This window comes from Cryptomeria japonica, chromosome 11 (assembly GCF_030272615.1).
Source record: "Cryptomeria japonica chromosome 11, Sugi_1.0, whole genome shotgun sequence".
Taxonomy (NCBI): Eukaryota; Viridiplantae; Streptophyta; class Pinopsida; order Cupressales; family Cupressaceae; genus Cryptomeria; species Cryptomeria japonica.
This window is the reverse complement of record NC_081415.1, coordinates 358,239,111-358,263,088: the sequence shown is the minus strand read 5'-3', so window position 1 is coordinate 358,263,088 and position 23,978 is coordinate 358,239,111. Positions and strand designations below refer to the sequence as shown.

Sequence of the window (23,978 nt, the reverse complement as noted above, 5' to 3'; positions counted from 1 at the left end):
CGTACATATATATATATATTTTAATTTTTTTTAATATATATATATATATGTTCAAACTTCAAACATCAAAATTATATATGTTCACAGTTCAAACATACAAATATGAAACATCAAACATACAATGTAACTTTCCCATACAATGATACATAGATGATAACAGATAAATCATAAATCAATAAATCATAAATCCATAATTGCCAATGCCAATAAATATTCTGATATTGATATATCATAAATCATAAATGTAATATCATATTCATAATTTGCAAAAAAGATAATATTCAAGTTTCAAGTTTCAAAATGTGAAAATACAAAAACTAAGAACCCTGATTGTAGAGAAAAAATCTTCAAAAATGCAAGTAGAATAGGTTGAATGCATGTTTTGATGCATGAAATGCATTATAGAGGGGCGGATTAGGGTTTAGATGTATTTAGAAGATTAAAAATATTGTTTTTTTATTGTTTTTAAATGCTTTCTAACCCGTGGGCCCCGTTTTTGGGAACCCACAGGCTTGGGTTCACCCGGGTCCTCCTGGGTTCACCCGGGTCCTCCTGGGTTCACCCGGGTCCTCCTGGGTTCACCCGGGTCCTCCTGGGTTCGCCCTGGGTCCCCCCTGGGTCCTGCCCAGGCGGCTGGGTTCCCTGTGGGTCCTGCCATGCAGGACCCACAGGGAACCCAGCCGCCTGGGCAGGACCCAGGGCGAACCGGACCAGGACCAGGACCGGGCACGGACCAGGACCAGGACCCAGGCAAAAAAGGGGAGAACCGGTATCAGCAAAAACAAAAAAATACTCAAGTTTCAAAATGTCATTACACAATGAAAATTCAAATTATAATTGATTTTAATATTCATGTTCTTCATCAGAAGAGTCAAGGTCAATATCAACATTTGGTTCAATTTCATTTGAACCACAATCAATTGGATTGCCACTAACACTAGCTGTGTCAAGTGTAGAAGCTGGTTTAATTTCATTTTTCAAACATTTGACAGAATGCCAAATCATTAACACAAGGAAAGTGATTTCACAAAACATAAGCAAATAGCTGCTACGTATGCATAATGTAAATCAACTAAAATCAATCTCAATATTGCTGATAAAAAGTTTACTAACCCTGTGATCATATGTATAGCTCGCAAAAGCAACTGAAATGATATTTAATTGCTTGTCTGCTGGCATATTCTGATAAAAAATGCTGTCACAAAGTTGTGGGAGTGAAACTGAGATTTTAGTTTGTGAAACTATGCTTGGGTATGGGCCTTAGTACTTCCTGGATGCCTGGATTCTCTGTGGGTTCTTCATAGAAGGACCCATAGAGAACCCAAGTACCCAGGAAGAATCCAAGACGTACCTAGGAAGAACCGAAACTGTACCAGTACCAAGACCCGAGCTAAACTAGAAGAATCCGGTAACTTAGGGATCAACAGTAACAATGTCAAAGAATGCACTGTCTCTGTCAGGTTTACTATAGAGGGTACTTGACTCAAGAGCATGGTTAACATCAACCTGAGGGGACAATATGGAATGGTTCTCAACTCGGAGAGGGAGATCCTTGTCAGCCTCATCAAACTGGGTGTTTTCAAGTGTGGTTCTAAGAGAATACCAAAATTATTAGAAAGCTTCAGGGGATCTAACCATCCCTTCTAACCCGATCACATTCATGCTAACATGCCCTCTATCCTCAAAACCCTTCACGATAGACTTGACAAGTGACTTTCTATTATTAACAGCCAAACTAGTCACAGGCGAAGAAGCAAGAGAATCATCATCCATAGGAGTAGACTTAGGACTAATAACAAGGGTTTCTAGGAGAGTACTACTCAACTCCTTTCTAGAGGCCATAGCATTTTTTATCTTATCTAGAGCAAGTTGTTGGGCATTTTTCCTCCTAGTCTTACGTGACCCGAGTAACATGAATTGCTTGGCTTCAATTGATTTGGAGCCCACTAATTTGGGAAAGAGCCATGGCAACAACCAAGTGCGAGGGAGCGTCAGCTGTGAAAGCACCAAAGTTTGTAGAGTCATCTAAAACCGGGAGCTCAACCGCCTGGGTAGAAATCGCATCCTTCACTGCTTTGTTGAGAGAATTTAGCTTCTCTATCAATGGGGGTTGGGATTCATTGGCATTCGAAGCAAGAGGATGAGCACTAATTGCATTAGCCCTCACAGAGGACTTATTGTCAGACCCTTTGGAATTATTAGGAGGTTTGCGGGAGGTCAAAATAGGAAAATTCTTCCGAATATGCCCTTCATGTCTACACAAGAAACAAGCATTAATTCCACCTAGGGTTTCAACCATAGGCGTTAATTCCACCTAGGGTTTCAACCATACAAGTCATGGGATTGTCATCGATGTTGACTTCGATAAACCTGGGTATATCTCGGCCCAGATTAATCGAAATTAGGAGTCAAGCATCCAGATGGGGGGCGAGGGATTGGGTGTTGTCAGCCCTAATCACTCTTCTGATGGATTCAAGCAACTGTGGAATGAAATTCCATAAAACCGGAGGCAAATTCTTAACAACGACCCATCTAGGGCAAGAATCTCATCACTAACTGCATCATGAGACCAGTTAAGAGCCCTAAAGGTGCAATTTCCTATGGACCAAAATTATTTTTGTACAACCGTCTCTTGAGATTTAGCATGTAAAAAATTACAAATAAACCCTTTTGAATCATCCTACAAAACAAAATATGGAGCCCTAATTTCTTTAGCCATATGTTTTTAAACCATTCATCTAAAATCTTGCAAGCTGAGCACTTAGCAGTGTCTACGACCGCCAAGAATATGGCTATATCTTTTAACCTAGCTTTCTCATCGTTAAGTGCTTTAATCATAACATCATTAGGAGCAATGGAGAGAGTGGGCAAGGGAAAGGTAGAATGCTTACCTGTTCCTCCTCTGTCGCCATTACCTTCTGTTACAATTGACTTCAGATTTCGCTTCACTAGGAACACATAATGGAGCATCTACCAGAGTCACCTTAAAGGATTTAATCCTTGTTTGCAGTGGCCACATCAAGGAACGAGGACAAACCCTCCTTATTAAATACCTCGCTGACCAAAAAGAAACAGGGAAAAGTGAGGGCTTGCCAGCGTGGAGGCCGTACTCCCTCCCCACAACCAAGGTCAGAAACCCCTCCAACACAGCACAACCTAGTTGCAGAACGCTCCCCAAAAAGTTGAGCCACCTTTCTATCTATCCTTCATGGAAAGAACTTCAGGATGATGTTCTTAAAAATACCAAAAGAGTGTCAAGCTTTTCAACGAAACAAGATAGAGAAAACTTTTCTAGCAAGCCTATTGCAGCCCTTACCAATGTTGGATCAAAATGAGAGTGTTTCTATGGATTTCATACCAATCTTTCATGAGTTCAAGGTAAGGATTATATCTTTATTCTAGTGAACAATCTCACTTAATATGCTCATTTCAAATACTCCACATCAATTTTCCTTATTTTTCAATACAAAAAATGCAAATACAAGTTTGTGCACTTTCTAATCACTAAGTCCCTAGTGAGGTCAAGGTGAGGGCAAGGTGAGAGAATATATTATTTGGATAACACACATTCTATTTAAATGAACGCACTCATGAAATATAAGACATCAAGACGACCAAAGCATGTAAGCAACAAAGCCAACCCAAATCAACACATCTCCAGCAAACAAGCATGCTTAGAGAATGCAGAGCCACTGACAGATTACCACGGAAACCAATCAAGCCGAAAATAGTTGATTACATGTGGATCTAATCAATGCCAAAACAAGCTTGAAACACAAAGGGATCTAGTTGTGAACCGACCGAGACCTTCAATGATTAATGCATTAACCAACGGTATACCATCCGAATTTAACTTCAACATGAAATGCACAACTACACTACCATTTATAGTTACAATAATATGAGTATGGAATGCACTAAATACAACTAAGAAAGATATTGATAAAATAAACTAGTTGCACACACTAATAATGTTATTCAAAATAATGAACACACAATTGCACATACATAATCCATATAATCATAGATTGATGTTATCCCATGAACTGCCAAAGAGGGCTGAAGGATGATGTAGAATGCTGATTGCAGACCTTTCAAATTCACTAAACATTACTCAAATGTAATGTGGCTTCTTAGAAGTGAATATCAGTGGAGAGCCTTAGCCTATTTAATTCATGTAGGCTGATCAGGATGTTTTTAAGGGAATATTTAATTAATTAAATTTAAGTTGTCTAAAATTCTTATTTTATGGGCAGCTTTGATTAATTAATCATTTTTTTATCAAGTGACTTTTCCAAAGCCCAAAAGTGAATTAAAGATTACATGGGTCACTTTATAAGAAACAAAGTAAAATGTTTCTCAACAGTTTGAAAGCGATATAAAAAGGAATGACAAAGGGAAATATTTAGTCATTTCATCTCTTTTTGTGTAGTTTCGGAAGCCTGCTCTAGCAAAACCCTAAGGGATTATTGGCTTTAGAGAAAGATTTCTTCCTAGTCAACTGCAAAGGTGGATTCACTCAGGATTCACAATTGAGCTAAATGTTTGGAAGGTAAAGATATTGTACAACATTGTTATATCTTTCAAGATTCACGAGTTGCAGGTACATCAATTTTGTTGTGTTTCAACTCCCAATTTGTTGGTCGTTTGGAAGACAACTTCTTTTTGGGGGGGGCTAATGTACTCAGCAATTATGCCAGATTGTTAATAAATACATATTTTGTAGTCGAAGAATTATTTATGTGAGTATTAATCAGCTAATGTAATGTTTTTAGTTCCTAATGGGTAGTTGGTTTGGCAGTTCCTAGCGGTTGGTAATCTTAACCACCCACCGAGTCATATGTATGTACATATTTGTGTCTCAAGAACCAGTTATGATCTTGTACACATTGCATACAATAAAAAATGGCATATCTTTCTAGAACTCTTGTATTGACATTGTTTTGTTCTATTACTTTATATTTTGCAAATGATATCTCTATTTACTCTCCATATTAATTCGTAAGTTCCCTACTTATACACATTGCTACTCAAGTTATACTTAGTACCTTGTGATTAGAATGCATATGAAGTGATAAATTCTTTAAGGTGTCTATCTCTCTCTCCATAATTGCATTGTATGGATTAGTTGGCTCACGTGTGATCGAACCTCAGTAGTCTACAAAGAGGCTAGAAGGAGTCTTTATGGGCATTTGGCTTCTAAATTCTACTAAAACAAGTCTAAGGAGCGAAAATGGACATATCAGTTAGGTTAGTGAGTGCTCATCATTAGATGGCCTTTCTAGGCAAAATTACAAACCAGAGCCTCAATGTTGTTTTTCTTGCCTCGAATGGTCTAATGCTCAAAGCAATTAAAATGGTCTTAGGAGAAGAAATTTTAGTTGTAGATGATAGGTATCATGTTAATACGAATTTCTCCTAGTTTGTGGCTTCCTCATTAGATTTGGGTGAGCCTAAAGGACAAGTTTTGGAGCAGGAAAACATGTTAGAGAGAATAAATTTTCCTCGGCGATCTAGAGATTGTCCTTGCAACAGCTCAGATGGGAGTTGGAATCCCTAGCCCTAGTGATATTCTCTACTTTCTCAATTGGTGTGACCCGGTGGTTTAACATCCCTTTGTGGGAAATTTCAAAGCAATTACTATTCTACAGCATTGTAGTCATGCTTCCAAGAGATGTTTGTTCCTTAAAAAGATCACCAACATTGAGCCAACTATGGGCACAAAGTGGATGGTATCTTTCATAAACAAGGTGGTGAAGGAGCAGCAGCCAAAGGCTTCAAATGAGGACCGATACGACAAGAAGAGGGATGAATTCTCTCTATCTAGTGTTATTTCCTGTCTTTTTCGGGTCTCTAATGTTAATAGATGAATGTATACAGGACATTGGTTTCTATAGTCCTTATCTATGCTTTCATTAGGAATGTGTTGATAAATCTGCTCATTTGAGGAGCTGTTTGGGTATGATATTTATAGTATGTAAATAGTTGTGCTCGTCATAGTCAGTCTAGCATATTTTAGCTATGTTACCCCGAGTTTCCAAGACAGGGGGACAACGAAACGGGTTTCCGAGACATTTTTTTTTCCCGGAGCAAGGGACGGATATATATATATATATATATATATATATATAAAACATTTTAGCACAGTAGACATTGATCATAGCAACATAATAAAAAATTATAACAGTTATAAATCAGAATCTAGATTCTAAATCTAAATCATTGAATCAATGATCATTCATCGAATATCATATGAAGTTTCATCATCCTCTTCAAGATCATAATATAATTTGCACTTATATTATGGCAGAAGAAAGCTGGAGAACAATAGTGAAAATTATTATGTGACCCATAAAGATAAAGATGGAAGAGTCTTTTTCTAGCTATGATGCTGGAAACCTCAGCACACATACATTTAAATTGATTACCTTCATGTGTACTTTTGAGTATTGCAGAAGAATTCTAGGAAGAATAAAGCTGTTACCATTCGAAAAAGTCTTATTGAAAGACTTTGAATATTGTGATGATTTGTCAATTGATATAAATTTCAAAATCTGATAGTTGAGGAAATATTGGAATACACAGCTTCATCGAATCTAAGTGTCCACATGTTTCTTTAATTTTATTGTAATACCTCACACGACTGTTGCAGAATTCAAACAGATAAAAGAAAAAAATCGAATAATAGCTGATATTTCAGTTATTTGTTTGATCTTGTGTGAATAAATTTCATTTATGTTTTGTAATTTGTTGCAATGCAGATAATGAAGAACGCGACTAGTTTTTTATTATTCTTTACTCCATTGTGTATGACGCATGCTGTAATGTTTCATCCCACCCTTCAAAATCAAATGACCCCAAAACGCAAAAACATGGTAAAGCATATCCAGTTTCCGTAATAGGAAGAAAAAAAAACACACTATCAATATTATAGACAATTAGGCCATAGGGAAAAATGATCAATTTCCTCACCATCCACACAAACATTAGATTTTGCTTCTAAAACAGTGGTTTAAAATGTTGCAATGTCTTGTTGAACTTGTACCAGTTGAGTTTCTATCAGCTGAAAATGCCTTCCACTTAAAATAAATACAGGTCCATGTGAAACAAGAAATGCATCAGATGCACACCGATTAGGAATCTTTTGTATTCAAATAGCTATCTTCCCAAACATGTTCAAGAACTCTAGGAGCTAGCGATCTGTTGATGGAAACCTAAACTAATAACTCCTTTGAAACCATGATCATGCTTATATCTTTGTGGTTTTAATTTATGACAATCAAAGTATGATCTTGAAGAGGATGATGAAACTTCATATGATATCGCTATCGCTTTCATAGTCGCTTTCACTTAATGAAGTTTATGATCATATGAAGTTTCATTAAATTTTTAAATCGCCTCCATATCCACCAAAACTGCTCAAGAGCACCCAACTCACCATGAGTCTCGGACACTACCTGCTGATTGTGCCCAGAAGCCCTGGACTCCCCTCAATTCTACAAGTCCCACACTTGGGAGGTTGTTTCCATGTTGCACAAGGTTGATGATCAAGGTTGTTCATCAAGCGGGTGAACTTTTGTGACGACACTAACGAATGTCCTCCCACCTATGCCAGTGTGGCACCAATAGCATAATTAGAGGCATCCACGTGTACATGGAATTCTCTATCCTAATTTGGGTAGGCCAGGATAGGTGCAGCCACCAACCTTGTCTTAAGTTCCTCGAAAGCTTCTCCTTGTGCCATCGCCCATACGTACGGCTCTCCTTTTCGTCTAAGTTACCGGTTCTTCCCCTTTTGGCCTGGGTTCCTCCCGGGTCCTTCTGGGTGGCCGAGTTCCCTGTGGGCCCGGCGTCGCAGGACCCACAGGGAACCCAGCCACATGGGAAGGACCCGGGTGGAACCCAAGTCGAACCCAGGAGGACCCGAGTGAACCCAGGAGGACCCGCGTGAACCCAGGCCCGTGGTTTCCAAAAAACAAGGCCACAGGACAAAAAAAACAATAAAAAAAGACTTTTTAAAATAGCTTTTTTATAATAAAACTCTAATTCGCCCCTTTATGACTTTTTAAAAAAGACTTGAAACTTGAATATTATCTTTTTTGCAAATTATGAATATGATATTAGACTTTAGTTATTAGTTTACTGATTACATTTGCGATATATGAATATTTATTGGCATTGGCAATTATTAATTATGGATTTATCATTTATCATTTATCATTTATCATTTATGTATGGAAAGTCACATTGTATATTTTATTTTTGTATGGATTGTATATATTGAACATATATATAATTAAAATATATATATATATATATATGTACGGACGAACCCATACCCGTACCCAAGTTTGTTTTTTTTGCCGAATCCGCGAATCCGTACCCGAACCCGAACCCGAATCCGAACCCGAACCGGTAACTTAGCTTTTTGTGTTAGCTTGTCAAGAGGGTAAGAAATCTGGGCGAAGTTCTTGATGAACTTCCGATAATATCCTGTGTGTCCCAAAAAGGACTTGACTCTTGTTACATACGTCGGAGGTTCCATCTCAATGATTACTCTCACCTTGTTTAGATCAGTTTTCAATCCGGCCTTGCACACAATATGGCTGAGTAGTTTCCCCTGAGGCACCATAAACCGGCATTTCTTTGGATTCAATGCTAGCCAGGCTTTCCGACATCGTTCCATGCATTCCCTCAAGGCCACCAAGTGGGTGTCTTATCTACTATAGATGGACCAGTCGTCTAAAAATGCCTTGAAGTTCCCCATGGACATTTTGTCAAAGATATGCAGGATTACCCTTTAGAAGGTGGCTAGAGCATTGCACAACCCGAACAGCATTTGGTTGTAAGCATATACGTCGTCTTCGACCAAAAATGTGGTCTTCAGCTTATCTTCCTCCGCAATAGAAATTTGGTTGTCCCCCAAAAAACCGTCCATAAAGGAGTACATTTCATGTCCGGCCACTTCCTCAAGGATACTATCTGTAAAGGGTATCGGGAATGGGTCCTTAATGGTGACGGTGTTCAGATACTGAAAGTCCACACAAATGCGAATTTGGTTCACCTCCATTTTTAATGATACCACAATAGGTGAGACCCACTCACTTGTCTGCAATCAGAATGTTATGCCTGCTTCCAGCATCCGTTCTATCTCATCACTCACTCTCGCCACATAATTCTTGTTAATACGGTACGGTCTCTTCCGCACCGGTTGGGCTCCTGGTATAGTGGAATCCAATGGACGCATAGTTCCGGGTGAACCCCCTTCAAGTCCTTATAGGTCCAAGCAAATACATCCTTATACTCCATAAAAATCTTGAAGGTTGTTGCCTTCAACACGGGATTCCAGTTGTCACCGACTAGAATATTCTTCGGAATTGCTTCTTCCCCCAGGTTTGTCTCCTTAAGTTTAGGGTCCTCGAACCGTATGGGTTTGTCCTTGTCAAATTGGTGCGTTGGAGTATTATTAACTTGAGCCACCCCTTCCTTATACTCCCCATATTCAGGCAAAAACATGTCTTTCTCCCCCGATTCTTTTTCTACCTGCAACATGTTACATTCAGGATAGAAGAGCTCGTAATCCTCCATCTGCCAGTGGAAGAGCCCGTTCATCGAGCCCACCTCATCTTCAGAGCAGCCTTCCAACTCCAGAATGCCCTCATTGTTCGGCTCCATCTATCGTCTTCCTTCATCTATTCTAGGAGGCTCTCCCTCTGACTCTAATCCCAAGGAGGATGCCAACTCCTCGCTCACCACTTGCGTACTCAGGTCAATAACAAATTTCCGCCTTCCACTCTCCATGGATAGCATATTTCGCTTCCAATTATGGTTTACTCTCATAGTGATGAGCCATCCTCTCCTGAGGATTGCATCATAGCCTTTCTTCTTTAGGGGAATTACTACAAAATCCAAAATGAAGGGTTGTGTACCAATAGTTACCCGTTGTGCCATTAAGGTTCCGATGGGCTTGATGTCGTGCTGGTCAGCCCCCACCAAATTGAATGTCGATGGCCACAGCGTCGGCTTCCCCAATTTCTTCTATGTCTCCTCTGGTAGCACGTTCACCCCGAATCCTCCATCTACAATGGTGTCGGTGAGGATTGTGCCCAATACACCCATTTCCACTACCGCGGGGTGTATTCCGCTATTCACCGATAGTAACATTGGGTCCGTCGAAGAGCTGACTAGGATCTCCGTGTGGAGTGTTGTCGTACGGATAGGCACATTTATGGCACTCGTGATAGCCGCCTTCAAGGTGGCATAGTCCCCAGAAGATCTTTAATCTTTATTGGCACTTCTGTTTGCAACACTTGTCTGAAGACATTCTACTCGAACTCCGCACATAGCGAAGTATAGGTAGTGTCATTTGTTTCCCTTCGCTGCTCCATCATTTCCCTCTCAATGTAGACCTTAGCTTCACGTACTCTCTCCTTTTTCATAGGGGATCTGGGTATGTAGCTTTCTTCGCTCGTGCTCTTGTGATTGCCAACATCCCTTCCTCGTTCATCTTGCCAATAGTCAACAGGTTTACTCCCAACTTTGGGCAGTTCGCGTCCTCATGGTCGTCGGGACCACACCATCTGCACAGGTGCTCTGGATTTTCCCCCTTTGGGCAATCTCTAGCAAAGTGTCCCCATTCGCTACAAGCTCGACATTGAATCATTGGTCGGCCTTTGGCGTCGTACTGTACTTGGTGGTTGTTATTATTGTTTTTTCCACTTCTTCGATTGTTTCGGTAGCCACTGGATGATGCAGTTGTATTGGCCGGCTGCTGTGGGGTGGCTGCTATCGCAGCCGTTGATGGTGACTCTTGCACAAGGAGCACTTGCGCACTTCTAGTCTTCATATTATATGGGCACTCCTTGGTGGAGTGTCCCAATACTTGACAAATGTCACAGAATGCCTTTTTAGAACATGTGCCTTTAGTGTGACCTTCTTCCTTGCAGTTTGAGCACCATAATTCCCCTTCACTCTTGCTGCTACTCCCCTTCATGGCCTTGAATTCTTTCATCATTCAGTGCATGTCCTTTTGTAATGCTTACACCACCTTGCTTGCTTCCTCATCGCTACTGCTCCCTTCCGAAGAATCATCACCATCCGATCGGTTCTTCTTTTTCCGTGACGTCTTGTCTTCACTTTCTATATCCATAGCTCTGTTGTAAGCATCCTCATATGACATTGGGGGAACAACTTTCATCTTGTTTCCCAAGGAAGATTTCAATCCCTCCACAAACCAGTGTTTTTTCAGTCCGTCTGCAAGTTGATTCTCCATTTTCCCGAGCAGCTCCTTGAGCTGTCGATTGTATGTTCTCGCACTCTCATGCTTGTTTTTCTTCGTACTATAGATCTTTGCTACAATTTCGTTATCATCACGAAGCAGTTTGAACTCTGCTTGGAATACTTTCTTCAAGTCAGACCACCTGCCGACCTTGGTTTTATCTACTTCTGAAAACCTGTCTATTGCCACTTCGTTGGTCTGCCCATTGGCCGACAAGATTGTTTCACACGTCATGCAATGTAGTACGGGGTCCTCCATTCCATCCCCCGTGAACTTTGGCAGCTTTTTATTCTTCAACATTGTGGTGGTTCCCTATGACCCGCTCCGTGTAATTGGTCCGGTTGGAATTGTTCCCAAGTTCGGTGCATTGGACCAGAACAGATCGTTTTGACTACGATGCCTCGGTGTCCTCCCGACACTCAGCCGGTCTCGTATCCTCTACGCATATGTCTTCAATGTGCTCCTCACTTTGTGTCCTACCGGTCTCCGATCCCCTTGACTCCCTTCGATACGGTGTATCTAGTTCCACTCCCCCACCATCCCTAATTTCTTTTAATGTGAGGGTCGGGTGTCCCAAATGTTGTCAGGTGTTTTCGATCAACTCAGATACTTGGTCATCTACAGCCAATCTTCCACTGGTATCCCCTTCGGCATAATGGTCCACTTCGTATCCTTCGGTACTCTCCCGGTTTCCTTCAGGTAACCCTTTTGTGTTCCCGCGGTCCCCTTCAGTTAATTCTTCTGCAATTCTCCGTAGTCGCCGTCTCCGCTCAGCTTGCTCTTCCAACCTTAATGTTCTTTGGATAGCTTCGTGCTTGTCCTCTTATCCCTTCGGCACACACTTCCTATCTTTGTTCAAAGTCACTGGCATCAATTACCTCCTTCGTATGGATTGAGGATTCATTGCCATCGACGGCTCTTGTCATGCTCCTCTTCCTGTCGGGTCCTCTCCTTGAATCGTTGTAAGATCTGCTAACGGCGATCCTCTCGATTTTCCTCTTCTCGCAAGTTGTGGCGAGTAATAAAGTGTTGTGCTAAAAGCCTTGGTAAGTGGCACATAAGACGATCCACTGCTGGACTTACCCCAAGTGCATCCTAGATCACACTCTCGAGAACTTCTACGCGTTTCGCCTCCCTATGGATGTAAGTCCCAATGGATGCCTTCAATATATTTGCACAGTCCTCCATCACTGCACTTTCCCCTTCAAATACTTCTTCGTCACTGGTGCTTTGTTCGCTTGCTGGTTGGCCCATTACAGGGTTCTCACCATGTCATACGTCTACCCTCCCCTCCGGTACTTCATTCTCCAGATTTGTTTAGGCAACGGCGCCAAATGTTTGCCTCGTAGGATATGTTCATAACATAACAGAATGCAAGTAAAACATAACAGTACGCATATGCACAATGTATAGAGAACTCACAGATATATTCATTGATCACAGAATTACTGTGTATCTCCAAAACAGTATTTCCCTTCTAACATCACCTCCCCCAAAGATAAGTACATAGACATATATAAGGGTGTTGACCGGCTGTGAGTGCCAACTGTTGGCAACCGTCAGCAAACCGCTGACCCCTCGACAACAACTAACAACTACTAATTAACCGGACAACAAAGACTGCAGTTGTCATTCTACTGCTCCTCTATTTGTCTGTGAATTGAATGAGAGAAAACTAACAAATTTATATGTTTAAATGTTTGAAATAATCATTAATTTCAGTCAAAACAGATTGACTAAGATTCTACCCAAACAGTAGATCGGCTCACACTTAGGAAAAACTTCTTTTTTATTTGAAAAATAGCAAAGGCCGAACGAGAATAGACTTATGTGTCCATTAAATGCATTAGTTTCTTTTGTTTTATTTTATGTGTAATTTCTTTTTACTAAGAATTTGTCAAGTCCAAGTAAAAATTTTGGGCTGCTGAATATGGTTTTATCCAACTATGTTCAATCACATTCACCAAAGCAAAGAACAGAGTTCAAACAATGAAAAGGTTGAAAACTCATTAAGGCATGAAAGTATGTTCTCCAACTAAGTAGAGCGCTCTAGAACAAAGACAAACGGGTTTTAAGACAAAAACTTGGATCCTATGTACATGAGCACACACCAAAGTAAAGGTGAACAAATCTTTCAAATTGAGTGGTGTGCACTACCGACAAAAGAAAAAGCAATTGCCAAGTCTAAAAACTGCAATCATTTGTCTAGTTGCACATCAAATAACTGGTTTTGATGTCAAATTCTGCAAAGCCTATTGACAGGTGCACACCCCTGAACTAATGGACATATTTTTATAACATAAAAACATGCAACACAGAGTGTAGTGTGTATGCCTATATAAAGTAGTAGTCATGTTTCAATGTCAAAGTCTGCAAGAAAGGTAATAGGCCACATGCTTCCCTGGGTATGAGTGTGTTTTAAACCAAACAAAAATCATGTCTGTGTAGACCAGCACACACATTTGTCGAAGATAACAGGGAATGATCAAAAACAAAATCTACAACATCGTATCAGGGCATGTGTTGTATCAAGAGGGAACGCATTTTTATGTAAAGTTAAAATCTTCATGCCCATTGCACAGTGCATGCTTCATAAGCCAAGACAAGTTTTGAGTCGAGCAAAAGAAAAGTTGATCACCTATGTGTAGTCGCACACAAATTCAAAAGGGGCAACTGGTTTGTTTTTTAGTTTGTGTGAATGCTATAGTGCTATGCCCTCATGAATAGTCATGACTTCTCAACCAAACAATAAATCCAATATATAAAGGCCCATCATTCTTAAAATTCCTTCAGAGTCAGGTTTGTCATTTATAAGAGCAATTAATACAAAAGAAGCAGATGGCACAAGTTTTCATCATATCAGTAGTGCCTTTCGGCAGGATTTTTAACAACAGCACTGTCAGTGCATCAGTCTCAATCACGCCAGCAGGCTCCATTAGGTTTCAGTGACCTACAATGTTGATCATTATTCATAGCACCTAGGTCCTAAGTTCAACAATCTTCAGTAGTTCTCAGTGAATTTGAATGCTTTATTTCAGCAGGGCTTTCACTCTTGATTTTAATTCATTTCAAGTGGATTCTTTTCATTCAACAGGGTTTTATCTCCTCCAAAATTCAGATTTCAAAAATATCAGCCACAGCTACGGTTTTCGATCAATTTTCATACACCTGCATTTACATCCTTGACTACTCAACTACTTGTTGAAATGTTCTCTGTTGAATATCACTTAACAGTTACTGGAAGCTTTGCATTGCAGTAGATGTTAAGTTAGTTGTCCTAACCCCAAAAATGATCATTGTGTTAGCTCATAATGTTTAATGTATGTGTAGATGAAGTAAATTTAAGTGTTTTTATTGTTGCAGGCTTTGTACTGCAAGTTCTTGTAATGTTATATGTCATTCCCCTCTTCTGATTTACCAAATCTTTTGTGTTGTTTAAACCAATCCTAGATTTAAGTGTTCTTGCACTGCTAAATCTCTACCTTTAGCTAAACAACATAAGTCTGGTAGTTGTTGTAAGGTTTACTTTCACTCGAAAAGCATAAATTCTTCTTGCCTTGAGTAGAAGTGCATGTCAACCTTTTTTCATACGTGAAATATCCAAAAAGACACCTTCAGTTTTGTTTGCCATGAATCAACCCAAAAAACACACCTATACAAATTATAACTAGCAATTAAATATTGTTCAAATTGGGATTTTAGGCTAGGTTTATGTCTCAAGGGAGGTTCTCCTTCGAATTTGAAGAGCAATTCTACCATAAATTCATTTTATTCTGGTACGCATTTAAAGGTGTGATAGCAGCATAGAAACTGGGCAGTTCTGACAACCATAACCTCTATTTTCTACATGCAAACAAATCAAGCTGGATTTAACTTTTTATCCATGCTTCCCTGAGTTCTTGACACCAATTTTCAACCTCAATACCAAGATTATGTGCCTAACTAGATTCACACAGTTTCAAACTTATTAAATTCTGCATCTAGGATACCCAAGATTGTTAGTGGGTTTCCGTCTTTTAATTTGATAGAACAGTAAACTAAACTTCAGATGCCCTGGTGGATTCACCTTGCTCTTCCTTGGAAATTGCAAATAGGATATAGAAACCCTCAAATTCACCTTCCAATGTCTCTTTTGATGTGCTCACTGGCAAGGCTAACGACAACCAAAGAGACGTCGACTCTTCTTGTCCCTTCGATTGTTTCCACCAATCTTGTCAGCGATTTGGACTTTATAGTGCTCAAGATTTGAAGAAATTGTCTATGTCCATCTCGGTGACAGAGATGACAGGGTTACTTGTTATATAGCTTGCTTCCCTTGACAGAGATAAATGGGTCATCTTGTTATGAAACTTGCTTCCGTTCGCCTCAATTGTCTGGCTAAAACTATTGAAAAAATAACTACAGATATTTCTCTCTGTCTCCAATGTTTAATAATGTTTTCCATGGCAATAGTATCCATGTCTTGGTCTAGACATGTTTCTCCTGTCTTTGTACTCTGTTTGTTGTGCTATTGTTTTGACATCTGTAGAAGGCTGTAAATTCTAGCTGGAAAATATAATGCGACTACGTGACTGGAATCAAAGCAAGTTTCGTCTGAAGAAATGGTTTTGAAAATCAAAATATTTTATATAGTAGCTGGATCTTTTACGTTATATAGAGAATAAATATGAGATGCAAACCTTATCCATGTTGCAGATAACAAAAGCAAGAGAAGTGAGTCCAATGAGCTTATATCGCCTTATTAGTCGAAATGGATCATTAGCGTCTTCTACGTGTACTACTTCTTCTACTTCTTCTTCTTCTTCTTTGCTGATGCTGTTACTGATCCCCTTGCTCTTGCTGGGCCAACAAGCCCTTGTAATATGAATGTTAGAGTGCAAATGCAAGTGCGTGGGTGTGTGCTTCCCTCTCCTCCTCCTCCTCTGGGGAAGGGCGCTCAGACTCCATCGTGTAGTTAAAGAATGAGAAGGATGAGGAGGAAAATGCAGGTGAAGATGGTCCATCCCCATTGCCTGCCTATTTACCACACTGGAATCTCTCACTCTGCATCGCAACGTTTTATCCTTCTCCTCTCATGGACGCGTGGCACCTTGTAAGCCTTCCCATACGTTTCTTCCTTCGCCTCCCTGCTTTTAACCCGCCTACTTCAATTTTGTTTCCCACTAATCAACTGTGGGAGGAGAGACTCAAATTATTTGTTTCAAAGGTGCGAACAATTTGTAATGGTGAAATTGCATACCTCGGAGTTTTCCCTTTCTACAAGGATTCATTTGAATGAATGATAGAAGGCTAAAAGTTTATTGGACTGACAAAAATATCTTTTTTGAATGAATGATAGAAGATGTTAATGATATTTACAAGGCTAAAAGTTTATTGGATTTATTAAAATGTCTTTAATTTATTTTCAGTTTTTTTCATGTTCAATCTTGTATTATTAGTTTTGATAAGGAAGTTATTGGATTGATAAAAATATCTTTAATTTATTTTCAGTTTTTTTTCATGTTCGATCTTGTATTATTAGTTTTGATAAGGAAGTTGGTTGTGTGGTTGATCTTTTTTTCTCCAAATAATTGGTGCATGTCATCAACCTTCTAGCCCTCTTTGTACTAAGTATTGATATTCTTATAAGTTGTGCATTACATGATGAAGTGCCATTTTGTTTCTACCGCTCTCTTGTTGCAAAATATGCAAAATCTTTCTTCCCAAGTTTCCTTAGGTATCTTCCACCTATCGGTCTCACTCTTAGGATGATATGATCCCATCTTCAATTGTGCAACTAACAGCCTCACTTTCCCTTTAAGCAACCCCTAAATATATTTTTTTACCATTGTCCTTAGCTAGGTTAAACTCTTTGATGTGGTAATCTTTTCCCACCCAATCTATTTTGTCCACTTGGCAGTTCTAAATTTTTTAGTCACATAACTTTTTATTTCTTCATTGGAATTAGGACATTCTTGCAAGTTGATGTCCCTCTTGTTCATCTAGTTGTTACTTTGCCTCATCCAATTTTTCTTCCTACGATCTAGAACCTCATTGACAACCATTTTGGGCCAATGATGGTTATGCATGTTTTCAACCTTTTTTAAAATAACTTACCAGTTGAGTTATCATTAACACCTCCAATGGGAAAGTTCTTATTTCAACCAAAAGAATTTCATATGGGACTATGGTTTTAACTTTGAGATTGCTTGTGATAAGATGCTTCTGCATTCTTTCTAGCTGCCTCCAACTGTAGTTTGACATGTTCTTCCCCACACTTCACAATCATAAATGACAACTAATGTGATTAGTAAGCCAAAAAGGTTTTCTTGGTTTTTCAATCCCAAAGTTCAATTTTTTTGCACCTATTTTGGCAAGTATGAGGCCTTCCAACCTCCCTCTATCATCTTTGTTATACAAGTCTCCCAACTGAGCTTATAGTGGAAGTCAATCCCATGTTACTTGTATTCTTTCACTATTTCTAGTGGGTTGCCTTAAAAAGAGAAGGTGATTTACTTACTTTTTCTATTAATGAGAAAATCATGATTTTGGTCTTGGTGATGTTCATTTGCATCCCAACCTCCTAACAAAAATGTTCTAAAGCCTTCACATGTTCTCTCAACCCATGAGTTGTTTTTGAAATTAAGATAAGATTGTCAACATATAAAAGTAGATTCACCATATAACCTACCAACTGGAAACCTTTCCTTTTATCTTGTTTATCCATGCTTCCAACTTATCATTGTATAGGCTAAATAGCTTGGGAGATAGAGGGCCACCATGTTTGACCCCAACATCAAATACCAAACACTCAAGCATACCTTCGCTAGTTATGATTTTAGCTCTTTCTCATATAGACTATGTACAGTTGCTCTAAATACAACTGAGATGCATAATAATTCTTCCATTTGTTCCATAGTTTGTCTCTATTGTGTCAAAAGCTTTCTTAAAGTCCACAAAATAGCAATAAGCTTCCTCACCTTGATTGTCCCATTTTTTTTTCAATCAAGTGCCTAAGGGTGATGCATCATTTAATGATAGAGTGTCTAGGCCTAAAGACTGCTTGCCCCTTTTCTCTTTTACCCTCATTTTTTGCCAAGCTACATTGATTCTTTGTTCTATCATGGTCCTGAAGAGCTTGTCGAGGAGGGGATTGACCATTGTTGTGTGATAGTTAGATGGGTTATTGATATCACCACTTTTAAAGAGAGGGATGATCACACTGGTTGTCACTCATCTCAAAATCCTTCCTTATTAACATCACTAAAAATTCTTTTTTATGTGAGGGACAAGAGTCTCAACTTCCCATTTCAAAAAATCAATTTGTAACCCATCTATATCCTACACTTTACCACTCATCAAAATCTTTATTCCTTGTTTAATGTCATCCACCATGAAAAGTTCCATTGATGTGTTAACAACGAGTAGATAGTCTCTCTCATGAACTCGCGCATAAAGGAGCCTAGCATATTATAAACATTGGACATTTGTAACATTGTTTTCAATCTCTTTTTTATCTTTTTTTGTAGTTCCTTCCAAAAACCTTTAGGATTATGTTTTTCAAAAGAGATTGGTTATTTCTTTCATTTACATAATCTATTTTTTTATTGCACCAATTTTTCAAACTTTTTCTTGTTTTCTTTGTCCATTCCTCCCCCTTTCAACAATATCTTGGTTACCTTACATTCTTCATCATACCATGGGTTTGCGAAAGTGTTTGTAGCCTCTATCTTGGGATGAGACCTTTTGCACGCACTTAAATCCTTGAGAATTATTGGGATCAACAAACTAGTGTGAGTGTAAACACCCATCTCATTGGTTGCTTTATCCCCTATGTTATTTTTTCAACTATGAAAATGTTGCTTAAGAACAACTCTAAAGATTTCTCTACTTTCTTAATTTATGAGGTTTTTACCCTTGGGAAGGGTATTCAGAACCTATTTATTGTGTTTACTGATTTACAAGATTCCTAGCTTAACAAGAAGAGTTGATGATTAGATTTCATCTTGTTTATGTTGGAATTGGATTGCTAAAATATTGTAAAACTTAATAGATTCAACCATTAAAATCCTAGTCCTACAATGAATGCAACATAAAACCAATGAAGAACCAAAGATCATGCAAAATATCAAATAAATAATATTATATCATTCACATACTCCAAGGGCTTGTCTTCATTGTCCTCCTATCTCCATTGATCTTGCTTGATATTGTCTCTCTCAGATTTTGTATGTGCACAAGAGCTCAATAGTGAATAGATGGTGGTTGAGTATGTGATTCGATAGAGTTTGGGTAATTGATCACTTTATTCATATGGAAAGAGAGAGGAAAGGGTCTCTTTTATAGAGAGCACTCTAAAAATGCAAGGTTAAGATTAAGAGGTGGAAGGGTAAATGGTCGACTAGGATTGAAGGGTAGGTATAGGAAATAATAAAATATCTAAAAGTAGTTAAACGTAAATCAAGAGGTAACTGCCACTTGTCATGGAGGGTAAAAGCTAATTAATTTTTTTTTAGTAAGTAAATAGTTGGATAGGCCAACACCTATATTAATAATAGAAGTTTTACATCTGCCAGAGGTGTCTATATACCGTTACCTCCTTCAAAAGGCTGAAATATATCTGGTTTCAAAGTGCAGACAACAAAAAACCACTATCTATATATCTGCTATGGCCAGGGATACAAAATTTGGACTCAAAAGCCTTCAGCCTATCAACACTGCACTACTATCTACCTACTACATAACATACAGTAATAAAACACCATAGTAATAAATGAGAAGACAAAAAACCTTGAGGGAAGAGGCACCATCATTCAATGTCTGAGGGGATTGAAATGCTCTCATAAACCCTTTGAGAAGAAAAGACATGTGCTACAATTGGGCAGTCTCTGCCGCAGTCCACATGAGCCTCCCCAACCGCAATTTCCTCCACCAATCTCATGTCATTTGGAATCCACAGCTCCCCTCGTCCCAGACCCCAATCATTAAATTTTGCAACAACCCCATTATCATCCACCCCAATATCACGCCTACCCTCCAGGCATTCCTCCCTCACATACTTTCCCAAATCATACCCTTCTGGTCTTGTCAAATTGCCAGTAACAAACATAATGAAAGTCAAATTTCTATTTCTCTCTGCATGACCTTGATTGTATTTCTCCAGCTCCATAATCTGTAGAATGCAAAATTTCCTCGTCTCCTCCCCTGCATCTCGGGTCATGTAATATTGGTGTGCCAATGAAATATGATTCTGGTCATCAATGTTGTCCAGGACCGCATCAATTTCCCCCAAGAAGGAATGCCTGAAAATCATCTAGCAAACCTTCTTCGTTCTGGGTTTGCAGACACCCATCTAAATGCAAATAGCCAGAAACATAGTCGGGATGCTCGAATTCACTATGTACTTTTGAGCTGCCCACAGAAACTTTGTGCCTAGAATCTTCCTAACTGCATTGAAAATCAGAGGGTGCTTTGATTCTAGAACCGTTAGGAGTCACTTCTCTGTAATTTCCCCAAGAAATGTCATTTGCTACTTGGTTGATTCTAAAAGAACATGGGTGTCCATATTTACGGCTTCCAAATTACTCAAAAGAAGGGAATTATGTGGTGTTGTAACTACCATACTTGCCAAATATATAACTCCCTTCACTGAAAAAGGTTGTGAGTTGTATTTATTTCCTATCATAATGAGATCATATTGTTGTCCTCATTTTTGTTTTCAAAAATGAAGGACCATTACATGAAATTTTTTTGAAAAAATGAAAATTTTACTCTATTGCACACTTCTCGAGGCAAAATTTTGACTTATCCTTGGACTGGCTTAATCCTCAATCCATCCTCGAACCACGTTTCGAATTTTGTCGCATTCTGGATTCGTTTGCTATGTCTTTCTTTCAATTTCAGGTTTTTTCTCCCTGACTACAGGTGGGAAATTTCTCTTGAATTGCAAGTTTTAATGATTTCCATTGTTTTGGTCTTTGTAGGGAAATTTTTGGCTAATTACAAGTGCACTTTATTGAATAATAAGAACTTGTAATTTGCTTTTTATTTCCCCCTTGATGCTTTTTGGCTTTTTAAGTTAAAATAGGGATTTTTTGGATAAGTTACAAGTAAATTTGTAATTCTTTTCTAAAACCCCTACTTTAATGTCTTTTGCTTGTAATAGGGATTTTAAACCTCTATTACATATGTGCAAGTTATTAAAACTTGTTGTAGGGATTTTATTTTCCCTTCACAAGTAATTTGTAACTTGCACATCTCTCTCCAAAACCCGATTTTGCCTAGAATTGAAATAAAGTGACATTTTAAACTTGCTATTTTGCCCAAAAAACCCGATTTTCTCCATAAAGTGCAAATTGGGGAATTTTAAACTTGTAATTGCATTTTTAAAACCCGATTTTGCCTAGAATTGGAAAAAGTGAAATTTTAAACTTGCAATTGGATTTTTAAAACCCTATTTTGCCTTGTTGAGAGAAAAGTAACATTTTAAACTTGTTGTTTGCTCTCAAAAACCCGATTTTTCTTATTTCATGCAATTTTAAACTTGTTGTTCTTTTCTAAAAACCCGACCAGCAATATTGGAGGATTTTGTTGAAGATTTCCGCGATTTTTGTGGAGAAATTCAAGGAGGAGGAAGGCATTTTGGATTCCTTGCTATTTTCATGCATTTTCCAACTCTCTTCATGCCATTTGGAAGACATTATCGCTGGTTTTATGAGGTTTTAACAACAAAAATGATTTTTGCCAAAACCACGGCTTTCTTTCCCAAGTTGCCACATTTTCATCTCTCCTTTAGGCGTTTTTGCTCATTATGCTAAGGCGTTGGGGTTTGATGGAGGATTGATCACTTCTCGTGCCATTAAGTTTGCATTTGGTGCCACGTTTTGCTGCCCAAGGCATTTTGTTAAAACGTGGCTAGGGTTTTGGAATGCGGTTAATTTCTTTTTAAGAGTTCTCCTTCCTTCTTTCAAAGATTGATCATCTTTTTGAAGAGGCATTTTCAGTTTGAAGCAAGGTTTGATTTCTTTTCTTTATTTGTTTCATTTTCTTGTTTTCTTGTCTTCTTGTTTTTCCTTTTTGGTTGTAAATTTGTATAAGATTATTTTTTCCCCAAAATCGGTTTTGTGAGAGAGATTTTCCCCTTGCAAGGAAATTTGTGGATTGCATTGTTCTTCCCCATTTTCCCTCTTTACTTGTATTCGAGATTTTAAATCCCGATTGCAAGTTGGATGAAAATAATTGTTCTTCCCTTACGGTTAAAATAATTTAACCATCTTTGGTTGAAATTCCAAGTTGCAAAGATGAAAAAAACCCATTCTTTCAAAATCGGGTTTTTAGAACCGGATTACATGTTGAAAGTTCTTCCCATTTTCTTGAAGACGATCTTCCCAAAATCTTTTCATTTTCACTCATATTCATTTCCATCATCCGTACATACCATTTCATCCACTCATTTCACACCTTCATTCATTTTCCCCATTTAAAGTCTACCTGCGGTTAGCCATCCAAAACCCGAAATTGGTCCAAAATACACTCAAAAAACACTTGAAAATGAGTTCTAAAGGTCCAATTACACTTGCAAACTTGTAGTCACCCATTACACATATGAAGTTGCATGTTTATTCTCCATAATTGCAAGTTAATGCTCGTGTTTTTCCCACACATGTAATGCAACTTCCAAAACCCGAAATTCACTTGTGAGCCCATTTTTGCATCAATTTATCCCTTCCCTTGTCAGTTCGGTTTGCACACACGATCTACCAAATAAATGGATTAAGGCATGAGCCTTATTTTGCAAGAAGATTTCAAGAATGAAGGATGATACAAAGAAGAGATACAACAACAATTTATGGTTGAGAGCATAGAATGCTTTCAAGACAAAGATGGTCATGACATGAAAAGAGGAAGGCAACCCTTTCCCTCCTGAAAAGATAGTACTACCCCAAGCAAGAAGACAAGGATGCAAGTTCTCGTTCCGGTTCAAGATGTCTTTGCCAATCCAGAATACTTCAAGTTCTAGCATCTTGAAGCGACATGAAGATCATCACAGACAAAGGATGATGCAGTTAGAGTCGTGTCTTTCGACACATGGAATAGTTTTAGTTATGCATTTGTAGTTTTGTTTTGACAAGTTACATGTAAAAAATAACTTTGTAATTGCGAGTTAACTCATTACTTGCACTTTTGTAATTACATGTAAAGCAACTACAAGTTGTGTTCAATTAGGACTGTAGTTGGAATAAGTTATAGTTAGTTATTGAATAAGTCTTGGTGGTTGAGAGAATATCTCAAGTTAGTTGGGATCCTCCCACCTTTTTCTCATGACTCCTCTTCTATAAATACTTGAGGGGTCTATTGTAATCTTTATCTTTTGGAAACCAAGCAAAAACTCTACCAAATTTGCAACAAAGAAGTCTTTGAGCTTTTATGTGTAAATTGAAGAATTGAAAGGAATAGAAGAAAATTGCTCAAGCATTGAGTCTTTGTGCTATATTCTTGAGTTTGTGTTCCATATTTCCTTTCTTGCAAGTGTTTCGTTGAGAACTTAATTGAATCTGATTTGCAGTCTTTGAGCTGCAAGTATTGAAGATTAATTTAGTTAAAGTAGAAGTTCTATTGGGAAAAGTTGTAAGACTTTGTTCTTACACTTGTTCATAACAGAATTTAGAAGTAGATTTTATGAGAAATAGCTCTGAGTCTTTGAGCTTATACTACTTCCCAT

At 38.4% G+C, this 23,978-nt stretch overlaps 1 protein-coding gene across 2 annotated transcripts in view; it reads right to left on the bottom strand.

The window, feature by feature from the left end:
• LOC131040193 (probable anion transporter 6, chloroplastic) overlaps nt 1-16,537 on the bottom strand; it is a 284,449-nt gene extending 267,912 nt beyond the window's left edge. Inside the window, exon 1 of one of the 2 annotated variants that reach the window (XM_057973062.2) lies at nt 15,958-16,537. In XM_057973062.2, the coding sequence (XP_057829045.2) occupies nt 15,958-16,287 (330 nt within the window). In that variant the 5' untranslated portion in view covers nt 16,288-16,537. The remainder of the gene's footprint in view (nt 1-15,957) is intronic. The other variant, XM_057973061.2, reaches the window with a different exon arrangement.
• Nucleotides 16,538-23,978: the final 7,441 nt, after the last annotated feature.